Consider the following 19,239-nt stretch of genomic DNA (forward strand, 5'->3'; position numbering starts at 1 on the left):
ATTTGTTTTCTGACAATCTACTGAACCTACTGGTAACTTGTTTGCCACGTAGCAATAAAAAATATACTAAAAACCTTGATTATTCTGGTTAGTCACATTGTACTGCTATTATTTTGAACAATACTGTAAATGGACAGAGACAGATCGAGACAGATAGATGGACAGAGACAGATCGATCGATCAAGAAAGATAGACAGAGACAGATAGATAGACACATACAAACAGAGATAGATTGATAGACAGACAGACAGATATATATGGATAGACAGACAGATGGACAAAGACAAATAAACTTGAAAATAAACTTGAAAAAAAAGACAAAGACAGATAAATATGGACAGAAACAGACAGAGATAGATGGACAGAGACAGACAGAGATAGATGGACAGAGACAGACAGACACAGAGATAGACAGAGACAGATAGGAACAGATAGATAGAAAGACAGAGACAGACAGATAGAGACAAACGGACAGAATTATAGACCAAGACAAAGAGACAGATAGATAGAGACGGACAGACAGATGGACAGACACACAGGCAGAAAGATTGATAGTTAGACAGAAGGACAGATAGATAGATAGACAGAGACTAATAGAAAGACAGATAGACAAACAAATAAATAAGAGTTACATATACTCTCTGACAAAAACAGTAATATGAGTGTATTACTGATTTGATTGATTATCACTCTGGACTGATCATCTGAAAATGTATGAGGGGTGAGAGAGGAGCACATTCGACATTCGTAAGGCAGTCATATTAACATTTATTTGAAGAATGTTTATCAAAGCAAAGACTTGATCTGATGGAAGAGGGTCTTGTTACTTGCTCGAGCAGAGTCAGAAAGAAAGATAAATCAAGGGTCACCTTTAAGGCTGTTTTTCTTGAGAAAAGTGTGTTTGACATGTCTGCACAACACTTGATACCCTATGAAGTGTCAAAACAAACAAACAAAAACATTTTGCAGTTACGAAAGAGCAACATTTTTATCTTGTGTTCTTTTTTTTTTTACATCCCTGTCCACCCAACCAGACAATTATGAATCTTAAAAAAAGAACAAGAAATAAAGAAAGAAAGAAAAAGAAAATGAACATGCTTGTTTCCTATACATAGCAAGGCAAGAAAAGAAAAGCAGGAAACATATAACATTCCTATGTTAAAAAAAAAAGAAATAAAAAAAAAACCTTGAAAATGAACTTCATTTATACAATTTCTATGACCTAATGCACAGACAATATAAAAAAATAAACCATACCCTTAAGCTCAAATCATAAGGATTCATCAGAACAATACAAGATCAAAATTTAAATTGCCACCCCGGCTGATTATAACCGTGCTGTCAGTATTCACCAATTAAAGTACAATTGTTATGCATTTATTGTCTTTTTTGACTACATTCCTGATCTGTAATGCATTCTCATCTGAAACCAATCATACTGTTAACCTATGTAAAAACCAGCCCCACTCCCCTGCATTAATGGCACATAAATCCTGAAAATAATAAAGAATTTAACTTAGATGGGACGCATGACAAAGCTGCATCCCTAATGCACATCTCACTTTAAGTACTCAAAGGCATTTACTGTCACATAATAATTCCATTTTGTTAACATCTAACTATTCCCTCACACACACACACACACACATACACACAAACTCAAATGTACAGTTCTAAGCTTTTATACAAAACCAGGAATGCAATGCCTCTGGTGTATAGTTAAGCATGAACAGAGAAAGCCCTTTTTACAAAGTTTGTATTTTTGTAATTTTTAGTTTTATTCATTGTCTGCGTTAGGCGCAACATATGCACCGAGCAGGTCCAGAGGGATTTCATCTGTGGCAGAACGTCCGTGCTGGTAGAACCGGCCCGAGAAGCCAGTCCGTAACGACTCACGCGGGCCGGCTCTTTTACAGCATTACGTTTCTAGGAGGTCCATAAGCAGCAACAGGTTCTGCTGGTTGATAAAAAAAAGCAGCGATTTGTGTCCTTTTCACGGCCCCATGAATGCGAAGTGCCTCTCCGAAGCCTTTACACTGCTGCCAATGTACACAATGTCCTTACGGATCAAAACGAGAGGAAACGTAAAAAAAAAAAAAAAAAGAAAAAAAAACACACAACAGGAATAAACCACATTTGGCTTGATAAACTAAAGTGGAGGCGGGAATTTACAGTCACCGGATATAATACTAAACCAAAGAAATTCCATCTTGCACAAAACAGCGCCATTCTTTAAAAAGGTGAAATAAAAATTTGTTCAATGGAAACATTTGGGTTTTTAATTGCAATACTTGATGATCTGCACCATTTGAAACGGATATGAATTTTTAAACGTGTAGAAACACAAACTAGTCAGACAGAAGTTTAAATCAAAACATTTAATAAATGTTGAAAATGCCTTGAAAAAAAGGTTCTTAATAGAATGTTATGGTTCGAAATTGCTGAGGCAAATTCATTCACCGTTATAAACTATACATGATAGAGAATTAAAATAAAAGATAAAATATTTTAGAACTCAAAATAATAAATGCCCCCTTCCATTCGTTTAATCGGTAACATGAAATATTGTGACCCTTTTACTTGAGGAGGATGCCAAATTTCAAAACAAAGTGCATTAAAAGCAGCAGCATAAGAGGGAAGGTATGTGGGTAAAACGAAAAAAAATAAAAAATACCTGTAACCATTGTTTAATATTGTGTGAATTTAAGACCAGAAATCATGGGGTTTGAAACCGGTCTGATGACACGGATGGAAAAAAGGACGGAAGTGATGTTGAATGGGCATTTGGCATTCCTCACAGTAAATGTGGGCCTTTAACTGCTAGCACTGTTCAGCACCTGATATGTAGATGCGACTCTCACTAATAGGACACAAGCAGAGTGCAACGCTGTGGATATGGCAAACAAGTAAACAATCACAAGACCCCCAAAGCCAGACTTAGAGTGAGACGCGGTAGCTCGCTTAACTCATGTTGTGATCGCTGTCAAAAACGATTTTTGATTCATTTGCTGTTTCACTATTTCGCAGAAAAAAAGATTGCGGCTTCATTTTAAAATATTGAGCGCAGCAACACGTCCCGATAGCGAAGAGGAATGAACAATTAAAAAAAGTGAGTGATAAAATAATCAATAACAATGAAAAGGAATTACGGAATAAATTACACTTTTGTAAATTCAGCCTTTTTGTATTAAAAACTTCTTAGATAATAACGTTCAGACAACAAACCACCCAACTGCACTGGATAGGCACAATTCTAGAATAACAATTAATAATAATAATAATAATAATAAAAAAGAACTAAAATTTGTTCACTGCTTCCAAACAGGTCCTCTGTACAATAAAATTATTTTGGTTGTGGGATGATTAAAAAAAAAAAATCTCTGGCTAAACAAAAAAAATAACTCGCATACAGTATGGTGGCAGCAGCAGCAAAAATGAACTTGTAAAAATGTTTTGTTTTTGCATACAACTGTTTCCTGGCATCAAAACCCCTATAATGACTTTCAATAAATTGGCAAAATGATTGAAACGTTTTAAGAGCGCCTCTTCAGAATCACTAATGTACATTAATTTTGGCAACTGAAGTCTAGACATTGTTTACTACGGGGGTAAAGGGGACCTAACTGGCTATGATTCCTCCATCGATTGGAACCCAGTTAAGAAGTTTCTTGTCCGAGATATAATGACGTCGAAGGTAACGTCGTGTGGCAAATCGGTTTCCACTTTGTACAGTGTGTGAGTTGCCTCAGACCATGGCGCGGTAGGGACCCTGCATCTTGAGGAACTGGATGATGAAGGAAGGGCCTCCGGCGACGATCTGCGGCGGGAGGTGGCTGAGGGGACAGTTCTCTATGCTCATGATAGACAGCTTACTGCAGAGCGCCAGCTCGAACGGCAGACTGTGCAGGTTAGGGTTGTCGTTCAGGTACAGGTCCTCCAGGTTCTCCAGTGTACCTGTGGGAGGGAGAGAGAACGGCTGTAAGTGAGTAGCGTATGGATCGGTGTGGCTGTGTGCGTTTGAGGGCAGCGGTGAGCTCGTACCGATCTCCTCAGGTAGGTGCTGCAGCAGGTTCTCTCCCAAGCCCAAGTACGTCAGGTTAGTCAGGTGACCGATTCCTCGCGGCAAAGTGGTCAGCTGATTATTGGTCAACACAAGTTTCTGCAAATAAATTTGAGAAATGAGTTTCACAACAAAAACTATAAAAAGCACAGGTGGGGCAATCCCGGAAATCACTGCAACAAGCAAAATAATCCTGTATTACAAGCATTTGTATTGAAATAGGGGAAATTATATTTGAATGCTTTCGCATTCTCTAGCAATACTTCTGGCTGAGAATGAATACGCATAGAAGCATTTCCCCAGGAAACTTAACGTTCACTCTTAAAACTTCTGTTCTCACATTAAACTTTTGCATTCCCCCAAAAAACTTAGCCTTCACTCTAGGGATGGGCATGATTAATCGACGATCGATAATTGATCGTTAAGAATTTCTTCGATCACGTTAATTTGTTATCGATTAATCTAATGCATTTTTTTTAATCTAATGCATTTTTTTTATCTAATGCAGGTTGCGTTGCGAAGTGTGAGTCTTGAAGCAATTAAATTAATTTCACTGTGTGGCAGCAATTATAAAATAATACGAGGGAGGAAGAACTATATTTAAATGTATTTTTGGGAAAACAAAGTTATTCAGGGGAATGCAATACTTTTCCAAGAAAAAAATAAGTTCTTCAAAACCACATTTTTTCCCATCCCCATGTCGCATTTAGGGGCTCTGCACAGTACTGCAATGTATTAATAACATTTTTATGTGCTGAACATTTTTTTGTTTATGCGTCTTATCACTTTTTGTTAGCTTAGCAGCATGCTAACAACAGACTCCAGTGGAAACAACTGCACTGCCTTGAAAAATGTAGACAAATGTCCTACCTGCAGATCCTTAAGGTAGGCGATCTCATTTGGGAGGCACTCCAGTTTGTTCTCCTCCAGGTCAAGCTCCCGCAGTTTTCGTAAGTTTCCTATCCCATGAGGCAACTTCTTCAAAAGATTGTTGGACAATATGAGGACCTGAAGGAACCAAAGGAATAATTATGAGTCAAAATATAGACCGAACCACATGACAAAAAATGGGGATGCTATCATGAGACTGAGTGAAGGGAAAATACACAAGAGGGTCACCTCTAAAGACACAAGTCCACAGATGTCCTCTGGAATCTTGGTAAGCTGGTTTGTTGCCAGGTTCAGCTCTACCATACTGGTCCACGTCCCAAAATCCAGCGGAAGAGACGTTAACTGGTTGTCCTACAATCATAGTTTCAAAAAGGATTAAATGGTTTACAGTTCTTTTGCTTTGCCATGCAAACTAACCACAACGATGGTAGGGTGCAGCTTATTGGTCCAGGTCTCTAGTTATGTGTCTCCTTCAGGGCAAGTTTATTACCTACATGTCTTCAACAGTGATCGAGTAGATACGCTCTCACCTTCATATTGAGTTTGCTGAGCACTTTGGCTCGGGAGAAGATGCCGAAAGGGATCTTGTTGATACGGTTGTGCTCCATGTTGAGTGAGTAGATGGTGGAGAACTGGGACGGGCCGCCCGCTGGGTAAGACTGGAAGCAGTTTCGCGCCAGCGTCAGACTCGTCAGGTTCACCAGACTGGAGAGAAGACCCTGAAGAGAAACAGAAGGGGATCAATATAATATTTTATAAAAGGGGACAAGGATGAATGCTTTAAACTGCTTATTATTAAAAGCGACAATGAGCTGAACCAAGTCTCACCTCTGGTAACACCGAGATGTTGTTGTTTTCAAGGTTGAGTTCCTCCAGCTCTCGGCACTTCGATAAAGATCGAGGGATCGCTGACAGACGGTTGTACCTCAGACCCAGACGGTTTATACTTGACAAGTTACCTGAAACAGTAAATGATACAAGTTTATGATTCAACTGTTGACTGAAACTAATTTACATGGACATATACGCATACTTTCCCCACTGATGAGATTACAGGCTACTTAATAATAAAGTACAACCAAATGGCCAAAATCAGAGCTGTATAGTAAAATGTTTTGCTTCCAACAATAAAGATTCTACCTTGAGTAGATCCTCACCTATAGTCTCAGGTAAGTCAAGAAGCTCGTTGTGCTGCAGGTCAAGGTTGGTGATCTGAGTACAATTGCCGATCTCTTTAGGAAGGTGCTCCAGCTGGTTGTGGGCTACATCCAGCGTAATCAAATTACAGAGCTCACCTATAACACAAGCCGACAGAATCATCGCAAACGAACACTGAATTTGTACTTTTCTTTTTAGGAATAGTCTTCAGCAGCAGCTCACTCACCGATCTCTGCAGGCAGATGTTTGATCTTGTTCTCTCGGATGCTGAGCATGGTGAGTTTGGACAGATTCTTGATGTCCTTCTCCACGGTGGTGATCCGATTGAAGCGCAGGTAGAGCGTGGTGAGGGAGGTGACGCGGTAGACCACAGCTGGGATCTCCCGAAGCTTGTTGTGCCGCAGGTCGAGCATGCGCAGCTTCTTCAGGTTGTCCAGCGACTCAGGGAGACTGGTGAGAGAGTTCTCGCTGAGCGCCAGCGTCACCAGCCCCGACAGGCATCCCACCTCGGCCGGCAGGCTTTGCAGCTTGTTGCTGTACAGGTACAGCTCGGTCAGCTGGGTCAGCTCCTTGATGGAAGAGGGCAACAGATGGATGGATCTCTTGGACAGGTCCAGGCGCGTCGAGTTCTCCTCTCGGCACTTGTTCAGCTCCTTGATGACCTCCGCGTTGCTGGCTTTTTTGCGCGTGCTAGGCGGTGGGTTGGGCCTCTTTATCGTGCTGTCCAAGGTGAAGGCCACTGCGGGCGAAGCACCGCTCGTGTCCTTCTTCCCGTCTTTGGCATCTTTCCCTTTGGTTTTGGATTTCCCTTCGGCTTTGGGTTCCCTCTCCTTAGAGTCTTTATCTTTACCCAGAGTACTGCTCATGGCGAAAGCCCCGCTGCCCAATGGCACATGGGACCCTCAGTCTCTCACTTGCTTTCTCTCGCTCTAGTATTTTGTTCACTATTGAGGGCGTCAAACCAAAGGGAAGGGGCGGTTATATCTGCGTGTGCTCAAACATACCTGTGTTTCTTCACCAGCCTCGGTGGTCCAAGCAGACTGTATTCCTGCAGGGGTTAAAACTCCACCGAGACGATGCGTGTTTGTTGTAGTCGGTGTGGCGAGGAGGCCAGCAGCCTCATGCTTGTTCAAACTGCACTCTTTCCCCTCGGCTCGGCTACAGCTGTTGTGCACATACGAGTCGCCGGGATTCACATCCTTTGGCTGTTAAACAAACCAAACGGTTTCGGTTAGGATGCATAATACCGGGAATGACTTGCAGACAAAAGTTGCGTTCAGATTTCAGATGTGAGAAAGGTAAGAGCTTCCCCTCAGTGACGCAAATGCATAAGCCGCTAACTCATAAACACACAGTTCCTTCCTGTATGCTTGTACCACAAGCGCTTTCAGGAAGAAGCGGCATCAGGCCGTCAGTGGTTAGCCACTTCAGGCAATTAAGTGCAATTAAATCTCGCATCTCTTACGACCATGCATCAGATGTTACTTTATCCCTAGGATTTGCAGGAATTTATTTACCAGCCTAGAAGTAAAATTGCACAGGGTGCTTTTACACTAGGAAAATCTTGGGTGCATTTCACTGATAAGAATGCATTAGATCCATTTTGAGGATGTGAAAAAAGCCAAGCTGGGTGTTTTTCTCCTTTAAATCAAAAGCATAACTGGACCAGTCTGCTTCCAAAACAATACAGCTGGCTTTAATATTGACATTGTGCTAGAGCAAACTGCGATAGTTTACCCAAAAATGAAAGCAAGTCATTATTTGTTGTTCTAATGGCATATGTTTTTCAGGACACTAAATGAGAAATTGTCTGCTAGTGCTTGTCTATATAATACCAGTGAACAGAGATGTCTTCAAGCTTTATATAATATATAAAAAAAAAAAAAAAAAATCTGATTGATCCCTTACTACTTACAATTTAAATGCAAAGTAATGTGAAAATTTAAATCCTGGCTTCGTTGGTCTCTCTGCTCATGAGCATAAGTTCCCTCCGGCTCACCCAAGAAAAGCACACACATTGCATCATTTCGAGTACATCTGTACCCAACAAACTAAAAGCCTAAAAGACCTTTTTTTTTTGTGACAGCATGGCCAGACTAGCATGTCAATGCGTAAATTTGACAATTTGTGTTGAATTATGCATCACATTTTCATTTATCCCCAATGAGTGCAGCTAAAGCTCCCAGACTTGCTGAAATGAACATCAAATGATTTAACGAGTTAACCAAAGGATTAATCGACTAATCAGAAAAAAAAATCAAAAGATCCATCAGAAAAGTATTCTTTAAATTAATTTTAAAAAAATAATAATAATAAAACAGTTACTTGAAGCCAGTTTCACTTATATTGTGAAGTATATTGTATATACTTATGAGAACAGTTTCATTTATATCTTTAAGTGCATGTTTACTATGACAGACCAAAATACATTTCCTAAAATACAGTTTTTCACAGAATGGTTAGCATCCCTGAGACCCAAGTTTGAAAAGCACTGCACAACTATTTACATGCTCATAAAAAGACAAAACTGCTTTGCATTGGGTTTCCAACAATTACAGGAACAGTAGCTTTTCCTTTACCTGTGAGATGCTTCTTTAAATCACTAATGTCATTCAACATCCAGTAATCCAACAAAAACCACATCCAGTCCAAATCAGAAATGGCTTAGCACTTAGCGAGATGCTATCTTTGCATAAGCATGCGCTCCTCTGTCCTGTATTGTGAAATTCATGCGTGTGTGTGTGTGTGTGTGTGCCTAGTCCAAGCCCAGATCAGAGCTGCAGAAAGGTTAATGCTGCAGGGAATAATCTTTGGGAGAGCTCTTCAAAGCTCAGGCCTCCCACAGGTCAGAAGACCTTTATGGTCATAGAGTCCAGCTCATCTGCAATAATAATAATATTAATGATAAATCTATCTTGAATGTGTACATGAAGACTCGCATGTTAAGACACTGACAGTGCATCAAAGTCCTCACATTAAAGGAACATTTCCTTCGCACCCTCATACCATTCAAGATGTAGATGAGTTTGTTTCTTCTTCTGGACAGATCAACAATCCACAAGCAATCCACAGCACTCCAGTCCATCAGTTAACATCTTGTAAACTGAAAAGATGTGTGTTTTTTAAGAAACAAGCTTATTATTAAGACATTTAACTTCAAACCATTGCTTCCAGCTAAAATACTGTCCAAAATATTGCTTTCTCCAGTGAAACTTTTGTGGATCAGGAAAAAAAAAAAATACCACACAGATTTACAAACCAAGTTTACAAACCAAAACAGAAATTCTTGAAATGCGCAACTTTTCACTTCACAAGACATTAATTGATGGGCTGGACTGGAGAGAATCCATTGGTAAGCAAATGATGTAACGCTACATTTCCCCAAATCTGTTTTGATGAAGAAAAACACATCTACATCTTGGATGGTCTGTGTGTAAAGTAAACATCCAGCAAATGTTCATTTTTGGGTAAACTATCCCTTTAAGACCAAGCAGTTTGTCAAACATTAACTGACCTCCACTAGCACTGAATGTGTAACTGAGTTTACCTGAAGCTTAGACAAAACAACTTGCAGTTTCATGATCTTCCACCTACTAATCTTGGTTACATCTTGTAAGTGCAAAAGTGCAAAAGTGAACTGCTGCAGTTTCTGCAGACCTGTATCTTTAGAAGCAGTCAAAATATGCTTTGTTTGCATTGTAAACAGGTCACTTTGTCAGCTACTTTGATGCCTCTGATTCATTGTAGGATCTGTATGTTTCCACTGTCAACTTTAGATGCTGACACTCTTAAACCGGGACAACACCTTTAAATTAGATGCAGGTAAGCCTGCACGACTTCAGATAAGCTCCCTATAAATCCCAAAGCTGTGATATTTCGCAGAAAAGCCACTTGATACCGCTTCTGAGTGAGCCACTTGTTTTCGCAGAACAAGTCTTCCATGAGGGAAGAGTAAAACTAAACAAACATTTGCAGATCAATATGTAAACGTACACAGAACAAAACACTGAAGAAACAAGAAAATCAAAATCCTGAAAAATAAAAAAAACACAAAAATGTGATGTGACAGCCAAACACATCCATCTGACATTTAAAAAAAAATGTACTATGTATATACAGATGCAAAACAAAATACTATTCAGTAGGTAAACATGTGGAGCACATGAGTAAACATCCTCATGCATACTAGGGGTGCGACAATAAATCTATTTGAGAATCGATTCTGCGATTTTCTGAATGTATCTGAATGGATGTATTCTCTCTGGAATCGAGAGAATTCTTTAGAAACAGCCGTACTCCACTTGCTTTCATAAAGTTCGAAAAGGCTGAAGCGAATTACAAGAGTGTTCACAGTAGGCTGTGCTTACATAATATTGCGTCATTAAAGTCGATGCGCAAGTACATTTAAATACTTACATGACTCTCTCTTCGTGAGCCTAGGGTGCCATCTGCTTAGGACTGGGCGATATATCCATTTAATAGACAGAGCTGTAGATCACGGACAAGCTACACAATATCGCATTCATTATCGCAGATGAATCGCATTCGAATGCGATATTGCGTAGCTTGTCAGTGATCTACGGCCCTGTCTATTAAATGCAGCTCCATTTGAAAGCAGGTGATGGCGATTTAGCGCTAATCATGGAACCAGATTTACTGATTTGATGCGCATGATCATATCGTTAGATTTATCGCCCAGCCATACATCTGCTGTTAAAAACTAAGCTCAGAATCTATTCCACAGAAAATCACCATGCATTTGGAAAATTGCAGAATCTATTCACGAATCGATAAATTAAATTTAACATGATCAACATATAAACAAATATATTTTTTGGTAATTACACAAGAGTTCTTTCTACATTATGAGTTTGTGGTCTAAATTTTAAAACCGCAAGTAATAATTATTTTGATTTTGATTCATTTGTTGATTATGTCTCCAAATTATTGATTACTACACAGAGTCGTTGTTCACTGACAAGCTGCACAAAAAAGCGCAAAATATGATGTATTTGCGCTGCTTGTCAGTGAACTTTGGCTCAGTGTAGTAAATGCTGCTCCATGTGAAAGTTGCGCTCGTGATGGAGATTTACCGCTGATTACAGAACCAGCTTTACTGACAAGATGCACATTAAATATTGCATACGATTTATCATGCAGCCCTAGTTTAAACATTTTATTATCAGTATTTTCTTAAAAAATAAGAAAATGTGTTTTTGCACATCAGGCCCAAAGTTATTCTCCAAACTGTGTGGAAACTGAAGACTATGAAAACAGAGTGAAAAATGGTTCAAATCAACCCGATCTCGTGAGAAAAAACACCTAAACCTAACCTTGAGTGGGGTGTAAGCAGATCTCACGAAAACGTACAAATTAATTAGAATTTGTCAAAATGTAAAATAGTTACATTTCACAATAGATCTTGTAACAAATTATCTGAATTGAAAATAAAAAAAAAGCAGGTTGGGGAGCTTTGTTCAATGCATCCGTAGTTGATTGGATGCTGAGGTGTGGGCGTGGCACTCAAAAAGTGGAGCCATGCAAACAAGAGCCTGCAGAGGGCGGAGTTTAAATGGACTAAATGATTGGACAAATCCTGCATACATCTCCAGAAAGAAGCATGGCATGCATGACTCACAATTAGATCTATAATATACACTTAAACTAGATGGCGAATTTTCATTCCATGCCAACTTAAGGACAACGCACTTAAAGAAATATTCTGATTCCAGTACAATGCCTTTATGGCATAATGTTGATTACCACAAAAAAAAAAAAAAAAAAATAATAATAATAAATACATTTGACTTGCCCCTCTTTTCAAAAACCTAAATTTGAGGTTGCTCAAAATTAATTTCTGAAATATTACAACGGCTCTGTCATAAATCTGTGCACCAAAATAATCACATCATTTTTGATACTGACTAAGACGGCTGTAAATACTAGATGTGTTTTCCCAAAGATTTCTTAATAAAGAGCACTAAAAGAACCGTTAAGTGGATTCGGAACAGTTCAGTTACAAAAGTTCCAAACCAAAATCAATCATTCCATAGAAGTACATGTCTAGATTGGTCCCCATGCAATAGACAAACCAAACCTATAATATTGATCGTCATCTGCCATAATATAATTATCAGCTATTAGGCAGTGCATCTCCAATGAAACATCCAAAGTACAGGAAATAAATCAGGATACTTAATATGCAGAAAAGCGAAGCCATTCTGGATGTGTGTGGTGGGCGAACACTGTTGAACATCACTTTAAGCCAGGGGTCATCCTGCACAACTTTCTCCTAATCTTACATCCGACTGCAGGAAAAAAAATACATCTTTCTCACCACGCTTCCAACACCCTTACATCAACTCACAGAGATGATGCATCTGATATTTATGAAACAGATTAAGAATCCCATCAAGACAAAAGCAAACGACTCTTGTATGGATGTGTGCAATACTGGGATGTTGAATAAAGTCAGCTGATAGTTCATGGTTTTGCTAGACATGACTATTTCTCATGCTCAGCTCGACTAGGATGTTGGCTTTAAAACAAGGCTAAGAACAACCCACAGAATGCCTGCTAAATACGTAACAGATGAACTTTTACACACACAAGCATAAAGTCGAAAAATACAAAAGAATTTGTACTGACACTCTTCAAATGAAAGACTGTTCTTCACTCTGAAGCAGATTTAACATTATATGTGCCTTGCTATGCCATAGAAGTCCTTCTGAGAAACTGACAGCACACTGACACATTAGCAATAAAACCAAAACAACAACAAAAAAGCTTTTTTTAAAGACATTCTTTGGATCTAGATCGAGGGCCTTAATATTATCTCTATACATCTACGTTTTGGCAAAAGCTGCGAAAATCTAGTTTCGTTTACAAACAGACACATTCAGACACACAGACAGCACATTTACGAGTATAATAAAACGTTTTAATGTAGTAAACGTAAGCAATAAAGATAAGTATTATCTGATGTGTGTTAAGGGGTTCAGAGTGCAAAGCGTCTGTTTTGATACGGCTAACTAGCTAACCGTTTCGTGCTATTAAACCACCGAGCTGTCACTCAGTTCGACTTACATTATATAGGTGACTAAAGAGAAACGTTACGAGAATACTCCGTGTCGTGATATTTGACGGCACACACGGACACAGCCTGAGAGCTGGCTAAGGAAATCTCTCTGCTAGCATTAGCCACCCTTCAGCTGCGGCTAACAGGTTAGCAGCATTAGCCCTGCGCGAGCTTATGCAGAAAAAAAAAAACAGCACAAAACACAAATGTCACTTCACACTTCTCACCAAACGCGTACATTTAGGAATAAGCGGTCTCATCTTGACGAGAAGCGATTCGGTTGCCGTAGCTGGGGATGTAAATGTTCGTTCTTCTCCTCAGACAGGCCCTCCGTGAAAACAAACTGTCATCCTCCGCCAAACGGCGCTCGAAGCAGCGCGAGCTCGAAGCGGGAAGAGCAGCTCGATCCGCGGCGCGTGCGTGCTGGAGAGCCCGACTCGTTCGCGCGAATCGGTTCTTTCGAACGTTTCGTTTTAGACAATCGGTTCAAGGAATCAGAATCAGCAAGTCGGCATAGCTGCGTCCCAAATGACACACTATGGCTTTATACACTATGTACTCAGCCAAGGAATTATATAAGGTCATCTTTGTCATTTATAATGACTGGTTATGTTGCCATACACAACTAGAACAACTGTTAACCAAATCTAGCCCAATTTTTCTGCAGTTTTCCCCTCTGTCTAAATAGTATTTTGGGATGATTAAACATTTAGTCCACTTAAAGGCAGGGTAGGTGATTTGGTTCAAAAATATTTTTTGCCAATTCTTACAAGTCTCTTCACATCCCGATTGCAAACACTAGGTTAAATCGTATAAGTGTATTTATATTGTCTGTGAAAGGCATACAACCATACAGTGCTCGTCCAATCATATTCCTCGGTCTGATGGCTACAATGAACTGTCCTGCCTGGCTGTCAAATTATTTATTTGTAAGGGCAATTAAATGCTCATTATTATTATTTAAATGGCTTATTAATAAATGTGCAATTAGTCAATCAGTAGCTTAAAATGAACGACTAGTTGACCCGAAGAATCTGTAGTTGAGGACCGCCCAAGTATTTGCACAGACATGATATTTCATCATTATGCTATTGCAGACCAAATGAGATTGGAAGGCATTATTATTGTAATATTATGAGCTTTGTAAGAGCTGCACAACAAAACTAAATGAAAACGCAATTACGATAAGGCAAAAGTCATGTGCATCTTGTCAGTGAAGCATGGTTCAGTAATTAGTAGTAATTCTCCCCACGTTGGCCAGAGGGCGCTCTCATGCGGAAAGTCTAAATAAGCCCCAGAAGAATTCACGAATTCCCGGTAGCTAAATAAATAGAAGATTTAATTTTTTTCATTGATTCAGCGTGACTAATAAAAACAGGACCACAACAATATATGATTTATCTGAGTTCTTATTATAATTACTGAGTGTCTATTTACACTAAATGCAAATAGCCCACCTTGTTGGCTGAAGCTATTTACACTAACTCCGCCCACCAAAGTGTGATTTGGCTAGTTTATCACTGCTTATCTGTTTAAGATACTGATGCTTTGTCCTACAACGAGCCGGTGAATGAGGCGAGGTAATCTGACAGCTTTGCATTCATTCCTCAACCAATGCCATCCCTCACAGTGTCGCTGCTTAGCCTCTGGTCTGCTTGTGCGCGCGGAAGGAGGCGTGGCTTTGGAGAGTGATTTGCAGAGAGGGTGGGATCTTATGCTTTCAAAGCATTGCTAGCCTCTCCAAAATCACCTGCCCTCACTTTAAAGTCCAGCTCTTTAAACTCGCGTTGATCTGCCACCACTTTTCAATGTAACACGCACATCTCAACATCTAATCAACAACCAATGCATTGAACCATGTCTCCCTACATTTTTGCCTATTTTACTTTTCAGTCAAATTTTCGGGTTCACACCAAGTACTGTTGTAAGTTAAATGAATTGGATATTACATAGGTTGTAATTTGGAAGTAAATTGTAAAGTGTTACACATTTTATCAGGGCATCGATGAGTAATATGCATTTTGTAAAATGTGTGCTACTGCTAAAAAGAAGCAACATGATTGTTGAACTGTGTCATTTGTTGCATACTGACTGAACAGATATTTAGACTTTAATTTCCAAGTGCAAAATATTGAAAATAGTTTAAATAAATGCTCAGTAAAAAAGGTCACTTGCAATTTTACAACAAGTGTGTTCCAATGGGTATTTGCACTCAAAACCAACCGGTCCTTTTCAGTCTGTGAATGAATCGTTTAGGACAATTCGTAAACAAATAGTTTAGTTTTGGTCAACCGGTTCAATCAATTCACTGAGAAGATCCGATTCAAAAGAACGACTCATTCGCGAATCGCCAGTGTGCGCGTGAACGCGCAGCAGCAGTCGTGCTCTACTGTCTGTCGAACTGATGCTTAGAAATGTATGTTTATTTTACTTTTACCTTTTTTGTTACCATGTCTCTTTCTTTTCCGTCATTACTTTGCATCCACCGTCACTTATTTATTTGTATTTTTTAAATAACCAGCTGTGTTCTGTAAGTATTGTATACGCTTTCGCAATAATATTGTAAATGGTAACAATCGTGCCAGTAACGCTTTGTTGACTCTATGACCATCTTGGGACAAATCACTCTTTTGTTTACTGTACAGACGCATTCCGCACGCATACTTGGCTTTAGCGGCACCTCTCTTTTTATTCCCCCACATTCTCTCTTTCTCTCTCTCTTTTCTTTTTCGCAAGCCCACGGAATACGTTCAAAAAGAAAAGAAGACCCATTCCACACACACACACACACACACACACACACACACACTAAAGCAGCGGCCATTCCAGAACTGAACAAAAGCGCGCATTCAGAGGCGCCGCACGCGGACCGCGCCGCGTCGATCGCGCCTTGCCGCCGCGCGTGGGCGTTCATCGCGCCGAACATCAACGCCGCGCCGCGGAAGGCGCGATCCGGAGCCGCGTTGAGCCGCGAGAGCGCTTTACCTCCAGAGGTGTGCCTCCGCCGCCATCCTCGCCTCGCGTCGCTTCCTCCTCCTCTCCAGATGCGCCGCGTCTCCGCTCCCTCCCCAGCGCGCATCACCGACGCGTCACGAGACCCCTGCAGCGCAGCGGGATTCCTGTTCGAGAAATACACACTTTATTATAGAAATCTGTAGTAGTGTACGGACCCTCTAGTGTATTCTTGTTTTTAAATCGTGTTATTGTTAATAATAATAAAAGAATAATGATAATAAATAAATCGCAGAGATGATGACAGACGAGTGATGCCATGAAACTAAAAAATGTCCTTAAATGTCGTGAAAATACCATCACATTAGCACAAAACAACCCAACTATGATTGTCTTTTGATTATAAAATGACCAATAAACAGCCTACATCTTAAAAACTAACAATAAAATAAGAATAATGACCATAATAATTATATTAATAGTAATAATAATAATTTTGGAGTAAAATACGTGTTCAAAACCAACAATAAATGAACAACAACAACACTAATAGTTTAGAAATATGCATATTTTATGTAAAATAACATTACATTTCTAATTATAATTATTTTTTAACTCTGGAGTGAAAAATGACCAATAAGTGTTAAAAACTAACAATACAAAGCAATAATAACTCAAACAACAACAACAAAAATAATAATTTTAGAGTAAAAGATAACAAAAATTTGTTCAAAACCAATAACAAAATAACAACAACAATAAAAAATTATAAAAAGAAGAAGAAGAAATGTATGAAGAAAAATGTAAATAGTATCTGAGTAGATTTTGTGAAGTGAAACAAACTGAAATTCTTCTGCAAACATTTCCTTCCTCAGCAGATTCAGACAGCCATAGGTTTGGCTGTTAGGCAGCTCGCTTTATGAAGGCGCAGCGTCATAGAATGTCTATGAGAACATTCACGCCCACTTTTAGGGGGAAACAACCCGCCATACAGTATTGGATCGAGGAAGTGGACTAACTTAACAACATTCCAAAGAGTTGTTGTGTGGTTGGGTGCACCAATAAAACCCCATATTTGAAATTCTTGGCTACCTGCCATCATCATCAATATCATGACGCTAATCGAAAGCTAAGCCAGGCTAGTTGTATGACTGGACAGAAAAGTGCACTCGGTTACAATAAATATTAAGATATAATATATACATTTAAATAAGTTTATTTTCAAACCCGAAGTAAAATCATTCACTGGCTTTACTGGTGACTCGATGAGGTACGAGTAAATGTCCCGGTAAGACACTTCTGGCCACTGGGTGGAGTTGTTACACCAGTTTGACTCGGGAGAATGTAGGGACGTACGTGTTTTTAAATTGACCAAATTAAGTCTGTGGATATATTTTCACGCTCTGTGGTAGGCAGGGTGGACATATAATTACTTGACATGTTTAGTCTTAGGGATTTCTTGAGTTATTCACGCCTTGCCGGCTGTGTACGGACGTTGCTTTGTGTCGCTATTTTGTATGGAAGTCTATGGGAAATGTATTTTCCCCTAAAAAGGGGCGGTGACTTAATTGACTACGATCCCGGATGTGCCGGTTGACCAGCTCGTCATCAGCAGAAATGCTATGCTCCCAGCGCGTCAGTGTCGCTAGGCAACGGCGGCGGAAGAGCTCGTGTGAGGGGACGGCGCTGAACCGGAAGTGCGTATAACACCAGCTGAAGACGAGATCAACGGTAAATCCGCGAAGCGTACTTTGTGTTTTTAATGTTTATTTACAGTTCACTATCCTTGTAAGTGTATAGTTAGTTAACAGTCGATCAAGAGCAGTAACGTTTGCCTGTCGTTAGCCACCAAGCTAATACAAATCCGGCCACTTGATGCTCCTATATGATATGAAGTTAATAAGGTGAATCTCACGAAGATATCTGCCATATTTCACCTCAGAATTAAAATAAATATATTTCTGAAGATTTTGTGCATGAATCAAGATTTATGCGTGTATATTTTGTTTCATATGCGACTAATAATTATAGATTTGAATGTATTGTTTTTCATGTTTTATATTTATATATATATATATATATATGTATATATATATATATATATATATATTTTTTTTTTATCTGCATGACATCAACAGGTTCCTCGCTGAAGCACAATGCCTGAAGTGAAATCAATGTTTCGAGAGGTTCTGCCTAAACAAGGTGAGTTTTTTCCATTGCTCTAGTTGTTTTGTTCATGTCTTGTAGGGCACATCTTCCAGAATCTCACCCTTCTACAGACTGAGTTGAAAGACGTCACTCATGAGAAGCAGAACGACCGCAGCTCAACCGGAGTCCGGCTCTCGCTGCAGACACATGAGGCTTGTGTTGTGTTTTTATCTGTGCAGGTCAGCTCTCCGTGGAGGACGTTCCCACCATGGTCCTGTGCAAACCCAAACTCCTGCCTCTGAAGTCTGTGACGCTGGAGAAACTGGAGAAGATGCAGCAGGACGCTCAGGAGATCATCAAACAACAGGAGCTGGCTTTGAAGGAGCAGCAGCCGCAGCCGCCTGAGAGAGCAGAGTAGTACACACTTCCATCACAATCTAATATCAGCACATATCACTCATACAGTCAGCCACGGGTCAACTTTCAGAGAGGTTTGGATTTTTGTTTGCCGTTTTGGTAGAAATTATATTCATGCATGAGTTTAGGTGTGCTTAAGTTTATAAGGCCTCATATGCACATGAATTAAAATTTAGTTCAGTTTCAGATGCATGATTCATTCGTAACAGTTGCAACTCTGTTTCATGGTTTCAATGGCTATATGCTCAAATAATTTTTTTTAAATGTGTATATATATATATATATATATATATAAATATATAAAACTCACTGTAATATGGGTTACTGTCGAATAAAATGGATTAAATGGATAAAATGGACATTGCACAGGTATTTAAATAGTTCTGTCTCGTTTTTAAGTACATCCACTTTGTAAATGTCATTAAAATATATATTTAACTTAAAACTACTACATCTTTTTTTAAAGAAATGTGTAATGTTATTCAACAAGAACATTTAATAAATCAAGTGACATTTAAACTATTTCAAATAAATG

The 19,239-nt window shown here is 39.3% G+C and overlaps 2 protein-coding genes across 7 annotated transcripts; one reads left to right on the forward strand and one right to left on the reverse strand.

The window, feature by feature from the left end:
* Window positions 1-748: 748 nt before the first annotated feature.
* Window positions 749-16,321, reverse strand: LOC113039871 (leucine-rich repeat protein SHOC-2). 3 transcript variants are annotated; one of them, XM_026198003.1, is made up of 9 exons: window positions 16,173-16,321; window positions 6,336-7,314; window positions 6,109-6,246; window positions 5,780-5,910; window positions 5,482-5,670; window positions 5,180-5,302; window positions 4,931-5,068; window positions 4,042-4,159; window positions 749-3,954 (listed from the first exon to the last, which is right to left on the reverse strand). In XM_026198003.1, exons 2-9 carry the CDS (start codon window positions 6,973-6,975, stop codon window positions 3,746-3,748), a joined length of 1,686 nt encoding a protein of 561 aa, XP_026053788.1. In that variant the 5' UTR covers window positions 6,976-7,314; window positions 16,173-16,321; the 3' UTR covers window positions 749-3,745. The 3 variants fall into 3 exon arrangements, with proteins under 3 accessions (XP_026053788.1, XP_026053787.1, XP_026053789.1); XM_026198002.1 differs by lacking the exon at window positions 16,173-16,321 and adding an exon at window positions 13,426-13,625; XM_026198004.1 differs by lacking the exon at window positions 16,173-16,321 and adding an exon at window positions 13,415-13,625.
* A 1,411-nt stretch (window positions 16,322-17,732) lies between these two features.
* On the forward strand, window positions 17,733-19,226 carry bbip1 (BBSome interacting protein 1). Of its 4 annotated transcripts, none has more exons than XM_026198008.1 (3): window positions 17,733-17,870; window positions 18,278-18,341; window positions 18,527-19,226. In XM_026198008.1, exons 2-3 carry the CDS (start codon window positions 18,296-18,298, stop codon window positions 18,703-18,705), a joined length of 225 nt encoding a protein of 74 aa, XP_026053793.1. In that variant the 5' UTR covers window positions 17,733-17,870; window positions 18,278-18,295; the 3' UTR covers window positions 18,706-19,226. The 4 variants fall into 4 exon arrangements, with proteins under 4 accessions (XP_026053793.1, XP_026053796.1, XP_026053795.1 ...); XM_026198011.1 differs by having other exon boundaries at window positions 17,753-17,870; window positions 18,268-18,341; XM_026198010.1 differs by having other exon boundaries at window positions 17,812-17,874; window positions 18,265-18,341.
* The last annotated feature ends 13 nt before the right edge of the window (window positions 19,227-19,239 follow it).

The sequence above is a fragment of the Carassius auratus genome, chromosome 22 (genome assembly GCF_003368295.1).
Source record: "Carassius auratus strain Wakin chromosome 22, ASM336829v1, whole genome shotgun sequence".
In the NCBI taxonomy this organism is placed as follows: Eukaryota; Metazoa; Chordata; class Actinopteri; order Cypriniformes; family Cyprinidae; genus Carassius; species Carassius auratus.

What these genes read in the sequence shown, in the direction of transcription:
- LOC113039871 (XM_026198003.1), bottom strand. Translation starts at nt 6,975, where the DNA reads ATGAGCAGTACTCTGGGTAAAGATAAAGACTCTAAGGAGAGGGAACCC. An exon ending in TCAGCAAACTCAATATGAAG is followed by an intron (nt 5,303 to 5,481) that starts GTGAGAGCGTAT and finishes CTATGATTGTAG; the next exon opens with GACAACCAGTTAACGTCTCT. An exon ending in GTGGACTTGTGTCTTTAGAG is followed by an intron (nt 5,069 to 5,179) that starts GTGACCCTCTTG and finishes TGGTTCCTTCAG; the next exon opens with GTCCTCATATTGTCCAACAA.
- bbip1 (XM_026198008.1), top strand. Translation starts at nt 18,296, where the DNA reads ATGCCTGAAGTGAAATCAATGTTTCGAGAGGTTCTGCCTAAACAAG. An exon ending in AGAGGTTCTGCCTAAACAAG is followed by an intron (nt 18,342 to 18,526) that starts GTGAGTTTTTTC and finishes TTATCTGTGCAG; the next exon opens with GTCAGCTCTCCGTGGAGGAC.